Genomic DNA, 10,653 nt, shown 5'->3' with positions numbered 1-10,653 from the left:
GCGGCACCGCGGGGAGCCCGGCGGGGAGCGGGCGGCAACAGGTGCGGGATGCGCGGGGATGGGCGGGCCGGGCCGCACCGGGCGGGGCCGGGCTCCGCCCAACGCGCACCGGCGGCCGCGCTCGCCTCCTCCCCTGGAGCTGCCCCCGCCGGCCTCGCCCCGGCCCCCGCGACCCCCGGGCTGGGGCAGCAGCCGGTGATCCCCCCGCGGTCCGCGTCCCTTCGCCTCTGGCCTCTGTCAGCACCACCTTTGGGTGGCTTGCTTGATTTTCCTTTTTCCTCTCCTTTTTCCCTATCTTTTCCCCGTCATTTCCCCTTTTCCTTTCCTTTCTCCTCTCTTTCCCTTTATGCTTTCCTTTCTTCCTTTCCTTTTCTTTTTCTTTTCTTTTTTATTTGGTCGGATTTTTTTTTTTCCACTACCCACACAAATATTTATGTTGAGCGCTGCTGCGCCTCGGAGTTGTGCCGAAAGCAAACAGCGCGGCCAAGCCCCGGCAATTCCTGTGGCGTGCTGCGCGGCCGGGCCGGGAGCGTTGATCTTCCCGGGGGTCCTGCTGCAAAAACACGGCCCCGCTGGGGAATGGCCCCGAGCCAGGGACAGCGTGGGCAGCCTGGAAGCCAGCCGGCCTCCTCCAGGAAAGGGTTAACGGGATGGGCTCCAAGGTGCCTCCCCTCCCCTCCAAGTTCAGCCCCATGTGCCAGGAGGCAGGAGGTGCCACCAGTAATGATGCGGCCAAAGGTGAAGCGCCCCAAAACTGTCCCCTCGCAAAGGGAGCGGCTCCGAGCAGGGTCCCACAGCGGCGGGCAGCAGCACCCGGGGCTCGTTCTGCCCCAGCTCGGCTACACTCCTCTCCTTTTTGCTTCTTTCTTCGTTTCTCTCTCCGAGCCCAGGCCGTTGTGTGGGCGCTGGGGAGCTCGCTATGGTGCCATTTTGTGGGACCCCGGAGCTGTGCTAGTGAGCAGATACCCCAGTAAAGGAACTGCTCCCACAGAAGCGCAGTGGCCACACAGCCCCCTGGTCAGTCACCCAACACAGCACTTCAGTCACACCCAGGGCAGGTGACACCACCCACGCTGGGATCCCGCTGCTCCCAGAGCTTTGGTTTCTCTCCGGCAGCTCCCGGTCCCGCTTACCCCGGAGTACCCCACCCTCGCACTCCGCACCCGCCGCTCCCGGGCTCGTGTGATCCACCGGCACTCGGTGGATGCCGCGGCCCCCGCTGTGCCACAGCCTCCGGATCCAGAGGGAAGTGCCCCCACTCGGATGCGCTGGGCTTTGCGCTTCTCTCCGGCACTGGAGACTTCGTTTCTCCCGCAGCATCTCTTCCTCCTCCTCCCTCTCCATATGGACTCTCCTACACCAGGAGTCATTGGAGAGAAAAGCAATTAATACTCCCCGTGCAATCCACCCGTGTGATGCTTCCCAAGCCATCCTGCTTTTAAGTGGGAAGGTTATTCTCCATTCACTAATTGCCTCACATTATCTGGTGCAAAGTGTTAACGTGCAGCTCGGCGAGGAGAGGGGTGGGTGGCACAGCAGCGTATTGACATGCTGGGTGATAACACAGGCGTGGGGGAGGAATTATTTAAAACAGTCAGAAGCTGAGAGAAATGAAAAATGAAAGAGAAAGAGCCAGAAGAAGAGGACATCCCCATCCAAATGCTGGAGTTTGAACGGCAGCGTGGGGCTGGTTCCGCCTGCCCCTGACACTGGTGCCACCACAGTCTCACCATGAACAGGGCAGCTGCTCAGGCCACCACAGGGACAAGCTGAGCAATCTGGTGGCATTCTACCTGAGGAAACAGCTCTGGTCCTGGGGACTGCTCCCAGCTGCAGCACAGAGCAATTCCCTGCACCCCTGAAACCAGGAGGGAAAGGCCTCAGTGCCCTCAGCAAAGGTGTCATTCAGAATTCTGGGGACATGGGGCTAAGCTGGTCCTTCCTGCCTCCAACTGCAGCACTCCCCAAAATGCTATCGATGCCACAAGCCCTCGTTTCCCAGCAGACATTGTCACAAAATACAATTGATGAGGATTTCATGTGCCTCCTACTACAGGGCCATTCTCCCGATTCCCTCAGTCCTGACAGCTCAGCTGGGGAGCCCCCTCAGCACCCCGACATTCCTGCCACACCCAGAGCAGGAGAGCACACATTGCAAGGGGCTGCTCTCGGCCTGGGCAGGGAATGAGCAGCACACCCGGGGACGGGCACACCCCACGATGCCGAGGTGAACACAGAGCCCTCTGCTCTCTGCTCTGCAGAGCAGAGCCAGGCTCGGGGGGCAGCACAGGGGGGCTCCCGGGGAAGGCAAACCCCCAGGGATGGGTGCGGGGGAAGGCCTGGCTGCTCTGAGAGATCCCAGCCCAGCTGCCCGAGAAGGGGCCCGGCACAGGGCAGGGAGACTCAACTCTGCTGTTTCTGCGTCTGGGAGAACAATAAATAAATCTGTGGGAGGCAACAGTGGGATGAGTCAGAGGCGAGAGTGAGAGAAAGTCGTCATCTGCAGAGCACATCATCCGTGTCCAGAGATCCACAGGGCTCCAGGGACTCGTGTCAGGGGGGTCCCTGTGCTGTTCCAGCCCCCCGTTAACCCCCTGCCAGGAGGGTGATGGGGACAGCCCCACCAGCGGGAGCTTTGGACATGCTTGGGGGGCTGCAGCCCCTCCCCAGCCCTGGGGCACCAGTGGCAGCACAGCTGGATCCATTCAGCACCTGGAGAGGATGGGCTGGGGGCATCACTTAAGCCCCAGGATCTGCATCCAGCTCGTTTCCCCCCACAACCTTGGGCAAGCTTTGCCTTTTTGGGTACATCAGGCAGGGACCCCATCACCCCGGGGCAAGGAGGTGCCCAGGAGAAATGCTCCAGCTGAAATTTCTCCCAGAAGAAATGCCCAGTGCAGGGCAGAGCAGCCACGGTGTCGGAAACAGCGACACCAGATCTGCTCCCAGCTGGAAATGTTGTCAGAGCGTGGACTGAATTTAATCACAGCAGAGCCTGAGCCGAGACTCCGACGCTGCGGATGTTGTGTGTGTCAAATGAATTTCATGTGAATCTCCATTTGCCAGGCACAAATACAGCCTGCAGGGAATGAAAGAACAAGGAAAAAAGCACCAAAAAAGCATCAAAAAAGCAACTCACATGGCACAGTCTGAGAATTAATAACAACCAGGAAACTTCTGATCCACTGCAAAATAAGCAACTTTTCTGTCAAGTTGACATCTTGGCAGGGAGACCACTTGGGGAACCTGCTCAGCCCTGTGGCCTCACAGCTCAGCATTTCACACAAGTTTATGCTCTTTCCACTCAGCTCTTGTTAAACTCAGGGTTCCCGAGGCTGACTGCAGCACTTGCAGAACACACAGGGGATTGAGGCTGTCGTTACCCAGGAATGCAGAGGTAGGGAATTGTCAAAGCTGTCATTAACCTCAAGAAGGAATAATGAAACTTGCCATAAAAAAGGAGAGAGCTCTGTAACTCCTAGACTGATGTATGCAAAACAAAAAGAAGAATGCAGGAAACTTGGCTATAAAGACATGGATTTAGTCTCATCAACCGAGCCATTAAATCAGAAGCAAAGACACCTTCATCTGCACATTGGGAGCCACAGAGATATTTGTCTGCTCTGTCAGTGCTCAGGTTTCCTGGCTTGGTTTTCAGTTTTCTACTTTTATTTAATACCCAAAGGGACATTAAATATCAAATAACAAGTGAAACACACACTGTAGAACTCTTACAAAGCCTCTTCTTCCATCATTTCTCAAAGCCCATGGAGAATGTGAGGAGAAGAACTGCCTGCAAGAGCTGAATCATGTCTTCAAGCACAAACATTGCTATTAGGTGACTAAGACCTAAACAACCATCTCTACTTATTGCAACTGATGCTGTTATTAAATACAGACAGGTCCCTTTGCAGCCCCTCGTGCTCTCAGGCCTGTGTGTGCTGGTGAAACTGCAAAAGGCAGGTCGGAATAAAGAAGATCCTTAGTGTAGCATCCAAAACACTTTGGAAACCTGGGAGTGCTTGGTGTTCCCAGAGCATCCTGGCTGCGGACTGCTGGGGTGACAAGGGGCATCTCTGAGCCTTAGAATCAGACAAGTGAATCCACGAGAGCACAGCATCCCTCGTGGAAAGGGATGTTGTGCCAGGTGGGGTCCACAGAGGGGTTCTGAGCTGTTTCTGGAGCAGGAGGCAGCAAGTGAATGTGGGAATCAACCTGGCTTTGGGAAGAGCCTGAGAGCAGGGCCACCATGGTGGGCACAGAGAGGGGTGTCCACCCTGCCCAGAAGGACATCTAGGGCAGGCTGAGCTCAAGCTTTCACATTTGAACAAATTCTTATGGGAAAACCTGATTTTCACTGGATTTTCCCCATCAATCCCATCCATCCACCCTCTCCTGCTCATCTCCTGAGAACGGTGCGTCATCCAAAGCCTTCGCATTTTCACAAAGTGAAGTCGAGCAGAACTGAGGGAAGCCAGGCTCTGCTCCCCCTTCCAAATGTTCCCAGCACCGGGAGGCAAGCCAGGAGACTTTAGGAGACGTTTTAAGGAGCTGCAGGTTGGGCTGCTCCCCTGCAGCACCCACTGCCTGCCCCGGGCTCCTCCTGCTCAACAGCATCTCCCACCACCCTCCTGGCAGCTCTGCTTTGATCTTTGGATATCACAAAATACGTGCTCTCCAAAAAATCAAACCCAAATATCCTTCAGTCTGAGCACTCACAGCTTTAGGACAGCTCAAATTGCTCACAGTGTTACATCCCTGCTCCTGTAATGAGGTTTTTGTGGACATAAAATGAAATGAAAATGTGAAAACATTTCACAGAAAGCAAATTCCAGCCCCGTGGCTCAGGAAAATCTGCTCTCCTGGTTGACTGCCTAATGTACACCCCAGGACTGTGCACGGTCTCAGTGCAGCTGTAGGAACAGTGTTCCCATCCCCACTGACCTGACTGCAGCCATGCCAGGATCCTGAATTCACTCCTCTCCAGGAAACTCTTGGGTCTCCCTGGGAGTGAAGATTTCCCCAAACGAGCTTCACTTCACCCTTCTGAAAAGTGAGAGAAGGTCACACATGAGCTGCTGGGTGTTGTGTTTGCCTGAAACCTGGGGTTAAAGGTGATGGAGGGATCACCCCCAGGCAAACTTCCTGGAGCTGAGGGACTCAGTTATTTTCCCCTTCAGCAATCTTTGCCTTGCAGTTCCTCAGCTTTCTCCCAGTGGGACTCCACCAGGCCCTGTGGATAAATAAAAACCCACATCCAAGAGCTGCCTGTGCCGTGGCTGGGGTTGGAGAGTGTTAATTTTATATATTTGGTATCAAAGTTGCTGCTGCCACCACAGAGCAGTGCTAAAGGAATGGCTTCAGCAGTGCTGCCAGCACCACGCTGGGCCTAATTGCACAAGGGATGATACACATGTGGGGCTTATTATTATTATTATTTTATTATTCTAAAGATACTCAATTTTTAATGGAAGAGGTTTCAAACGCTGGTATTATTTGCTAATTAGATGATTCAGCTGGAGACAGAGTACCTTCAAAGAAGGAATTTTTTTTTTCCCAGAATGGGTATCTGGAATTGCAGGGCTGTATTACTGTACATGAAAAATATTTCCTAATTAGCCTTTTATTTCAGGGCGCACATTTAACTGACACTTCCTGTGCTGACAGCTCACCCAGCTTCAAAGCACAACTTCTGTGAGGATTGCAGAGTGTGAGCCTGGGCAGGATAAAGCTGTGGCCCAGCTGACACACAAGCCCTGGGGAAGTTTTCCCTCTTTTTGGAGAGCCTGAAGCAGAAATCCACATTGGGACTTGCACACTGTGTTTTGGGGTTTTTCAGTAGGGTAAGATGTACTTCCAAGTTGTGAGCAGATTTTGGGAACCTAGTTTCTTCTGTAATTCCTCTGTTCCCTCTATCAACACAGCTGGGAGAGCTGAGCAGCTCAGCCAGAGCTGGGGATTAACCCTGGACCCCTCGAGGCAGAAATCAAAGCACTTCTCCATGTCCCTGGGACATTGGGCTAATCCAGGCTGCCCCAACGATGCTGCAGGGAGCCTTGCAATGGTCCAGCCAAGACAAATCAGAGCAGTGCTGTGTTCTCCTCTCACCCAAGGATGCAGAACAGAAATGCACTCTGACCTCTGAGAAATCTCAAAATTAAGAAGAAACCATGATCTCCCTGCTGTACCGTGGAGGCTGGAGTTCCCACAAGGCTGACCACCTCAATCCACCCCTCAAACAGCAGCGTTGCCATCACCCAACCTTCCCTGCCCCGCCAGGGCTCTGCTGGGGACCCACAAGCCCCTCTCCCCTCAGTGCTCCCCAGCCCCACTGCCAAAGCCAACTCTCCCCCTGCTGACAGCTCCATCCTGTTTGTGGTGTCTTTGGCACTTCCCCCTGCAGCACTTCCAGGCCCCTGTGGCTCCCCAGCCCCCGCGGCTCCGGCACAGCTGTGGCTGAGCCAACAGCAACACGCGGAGGCTGCGGAGCAGCCCAAGGCAGAGCCTGCCCAGGGCACAGCCCCAGCGCTGGAGCCAGCCTGGCCCAGCAGCACCCACGGCCTCACGGTGCCCTCCACCACCCCACACAAGGCAAACCCACAAGTTCACCCCCCAAAGCTCCAGCTCAGGAGATGCAGAGTGCCCAGCAACTGCCCCGGACTGGGGGACCAACACCACAATGGCACAGCTGTGAAAAACACAACCCCTGGGGCCAGCAGCAAACTGGCAGGTCACGGACAGACGCAACAGTACCAGGGATTCCTCTGACCAAGCAAAGCCCAGCATTTGCTTCACTTACTCCTCAGAATGCCAGAAACTAAAGAAGGGGAAGGCCAGGGGTTTGTTAGCTTTGTTTTTTATGTGGCTGCAACACGATCAGCCCCAGGGATCATCTTTCCTCTGCCCAGGCAGGTGAGGTGGAAGCCACAGGCTGCAGGTACTGGGCAGTAACTGGATCCTGCAGACCCAGATACAGCCACTGCCAGGAGAAACTGCCCAGAGAGCCCCTGCTGCAGGGACAGCTCCCAGCACCATGCAGGTAAGTGCTGCAGCCTCTTACAGCTTTCACAGGATTGGGCTTGGAAGGGACCTTAAAGATCATCTCATTCCACCCCCTGGCCATAGGCAGGGACGCCTTCCACTTTCCCATGTTGCTCCAAACCCCATCCAACCTGGTCTTTCCCTCTGGATTCTAACCCTGACAGCTTTCACAGGGCAGTGTCAGGGCAAGTATCAAAAGTTCTCCTTCAAGGACATATTAAGGGGCACCTCAAGCCCTCATTAGCATGTTAAAAATAGTCAAAAATTATTCAGAGCAAGTCATTCTTCAGTATTTCCACACATGGATGCAGAGAGAGAAGCTTTTAACATGGTAATGTCCTTCTCAGTTTGGGATCTCACTGTGCCTCAAGTAGATTTTTTTAAGTTTCTAGGAGAAAAAAACCCTCACACTAATAATACAAAGACCACGGTCTAAAAGTCGTGACTGATTTGCATGGATACATTGTAAAATGAGGGAAAGCCTTTTGGGTTGAGAGGCAAGAGAATTCAGTGTCCACGTTCCTGTTCCCCAGCTGACACTCTGCAGGCTCCGCACACACCAGTGGTGCTTCATCCTCTTCAATGTCCTGCTTTTCCACGTGCTGCTTTTTGGGGCAGATTTACTGGAGCAATACTTCCTGCAGTCCCTGCCTCTCCCTTACACCGACGCAAAGGCTCTGGAGATCAGGGACAGGGCCAGGAAGCTGGATCTGGATCCTCTGAAGGCCAACCTCTCTTACACCAGCAGCAGTGCAGTGACTTGCTCCAACCAAGAGATATTTCTGCTCATTATTGTCTGCAGCAGTCCAGAAAACAGGACAAGGCGCAACGTGATCAGGCAGACCTGGGGCAACGCGACAGGCTCCAGGGGTTACGGTGTCCTCACTCTGTTTGCTGTAGGAAAGGCAGCTTCAGCAAGCACCCAGCTGGAGATCAGTGAGGAGGCTCAAAAGCACCGAGACATTATTGAAGGCAGTTTCATCGATTCCCCCCAGACGCAGACACAGAAGATGCTGATGAGCGTGGAGTGGACAGTGGCTTTCTGTCCCCGTGCCAGGTACATCCTTCACACAGCCCAGGACGTGTTTGTGGGTGTTCCCAGCCTGGCTGGGTACCTGCTGAGCTTAACCCAGCAGGAGGACATCTACCTTGGCAGGGTGGTTCATCACGGAGTGCCTGACAGGGACCCTCAGAGCCCTGGATTTGTCCCCATCCATCAATACCCCGAGGAGTTCTACCCGGATTTCTGCCACGGCAGCGCTTTCCTCATGTCCCAGGACGTGGCTCGCAAGGTTTACGTGGCTGCCAGGGAGGTGCCACTGGCGCTGCCCCCCGCTGCTTTTGTAGGAATCTGTGCTAAAAGAGCTGGCATCACTGCCAGGCACAGCTCCCGCTTCGCTGGGGAGAAGCACATCAGCTACAACCCATGCTGCTATAAATTCATTTTCACCTCTTCCGACATGAGAGAGGATGAGCTATTTAAAGACTGGAAGGAAACGAGCGATGGGGAGGATTGTTCCTTACTGGAAACCTACTACAGCCTGGTGTCCTGCAAGGTTCTGACCTACATTGATAAGTTCAAACAGTTCAGCTTGGATAGGATAAAAAATGAGCTCCTTCATTTTGTCAATTAATGGTTAACTTCTGCAAGAAGAGGCTGCATTTTCTTTCATCAGCTGTGTTATCCTGTTAACGTTCTGTACAAAGGATGCCCTCCCCGAGTTTGCTCTTTTCCCTTCAGCAGCAAATGAATTCTCGCTGTTACACTGTGACGAAACAGAACTGAATGTCCTCTGTCTCTCTAAGTACCTACAAGTGCATGCATGGAAGTAAAAAAGAGTATTCCAACAGACTTGTCTATATCCAGGGTTTTTCAGACTTTTGAGTCTTCAAAACTCCTTTTTTATGTGAGTGAGGCATCACCTACTTCCAAAGAATTCTGTAACAAAGGGGAAGCTTTCCATCCACAAAAGGAGCTGCTTCTGAGCAGGCTGGCTCACAGAGAAACAGAGCAGCTCCAGCAGGAACAGACACTGAGCCATCATGGAAACTCCTCAATTAATGCTGTTTGTTAACATCCATCAAACGACAAGGTTTGGTTTGGGCTTTTTTTGGTTTTTAAACCAAATGCTCAGCATGTTACCTCAATCCTCCAGCATTTTGTGGTTTTCCTCAATTATCTCCACCTGTTACTTTAAGGGGGGATGACAAAAACAACACACTTCAAAATTGTAATTTATATCAGATACAGCAGCAGCATGTAATCCATATGGCAATGTACAGAATGGGCAGGGAACTGCATCTGAGTAATAAGGGGAAAGTGATCAATTAATCAATCAACACTGAGCTCAAAGCTCAACAAAATAAAGCATATGTGTATACATAAAAAAATCCCCTTGTTTGGCATCTCTGCACATTCTAAAATATTGTCTTTGGCAAATGTACCATGCAAAGCAGATGCTAGATACTCAGCACACAGAGTAGCCTTCAAAAGCACCAGCTGAAAACACACATGGAAGAGGCTCATGAATTGCAGAACAGGTTTATATATTGATTTCTTTTACTGACATTTCAGCATATGGCCTGTACAGAGCCACCAGCACACAAAGCCACCTAAAACAACAGAGCTGAACTGCCCAGAACAAGTGCAAGCTAAGGACTTTGACATTCATTTATTTCCTTTTCAGTGCTTTAATGTGTTTGCTGAATGCAGGATTCATGAAGCTCCTGTGCTCTCTCCAGTCACAAGACACTGCAGTGCATTTCTCACTGCCAGATCTTTATTGGGCACATTTAGGATAAAAGCAGCAGCATTGGGATGCGGGATGACAACTCGGGGATATCTTGGGTCGTGAGCAACAAGGCACCTCACCTGCTTTTAGACAGCTTAGCAAACATTAAGGGATCTCCCCCAGCTCCTCTGAGCCCTCCTGGGCAGCACCTTTTGGCAGGCAATGCCAGCTGCACCTCCACCTACCACAGGCAAAACCAGAGTTCCTGCAGGACAGGATCCTCCTGCTTCCCCTGGCAGCACAGGGACATGGGGCCAGTACTCCCCAGAGTTACACCTGGCTGACACATTACTGAAAGAAGACCCAAAGTAGTAATTTCATGTTTTATTCTGCTCCCCCTCAAACAAAAAGAATGTAAGGCTTTGATAGAAAGTACCCTGTGGTCTCTATTTATGGGCAAAGACACATCATATGTCATGGAGTGCCCAGCCACTCCTGATTCTCTCCCACAGCTCTGACATCTTCAAAAGAAGATTCCAACTTCCTAAGATGCCACATTTCCATACTCCCAGTTCACTCACTCCCTTCAACACAAGAGCTCCATGTTCTTACCCCTTTTAGTCTAACTCAGGTAACTAAAATACATTTCTTTAAATAACACTTTAAAAAATTGTATCTCTGTTAAAAAAAAAAAGTGTAAACAATTCAAGATTTGGTTCTGAAGTATCCTTGTAGTGCTCCAGCCACTAAACTGAGCTGCCACCCCACAGCACAGCCAACAAGGAGTACAAAGCTCCCAGGTGGGCTTGATCCCTACAGAGTGCATTGGTTTCTTTTCAAAAGGGCTAAAAACTTTTTTTTTAATCCTTAGCAGAAAATG

General features: G+C 52.1%; 1 protein-coding gene across 1 annotated transcript; it reads left to right on the top strand.

Moving 5' to 3' along the window:
* The first annotated feature begins 7,033 nt into the window (after nt 1-7,033).
* B3GALT9 (beta-1,3-galactosyltransferase 9) lies at nt 7,034-8,820 on the top strand. Its single transcript, XM_068211733.1, has 2 exons — nt 7,034-7,039; nt 7,575-8,820. The coding sequence occupies exons 1-2, from the start codon at nt 7,034-7,036 to the stop codon at nt 8,673-8,675; spliced, it is 1,107 nt and encodes a 368-aa protein (XP_068067834.1). The 3' UTR covers nt 8,676-8,820.
* Nucleotides 8,821-10,653: the final 1,833 nt, after the last annotated feature.

Source organism: Anomalospiza imberbis, chromosome 21 (assembly GCF_031753505.1).
Source record: "Anomalospiza imberbis isolate Cuckoo-Finch-1a 21T00152 chromosome 21, ASM3175350v1, whole genome shotgun sequence".
NCBI classification, from domain to species: Eukaryota; Metazoa; Chordata; class Aves; order Passeriformes; family Viduidae; genus Anomalospiza; species Anomalospiza imberbis.
The sequence above is the reverse complement of the archived record's forward strand: the minus strand, read 5'-3'. Positions and strand labels throughout refer to the sequence as shown.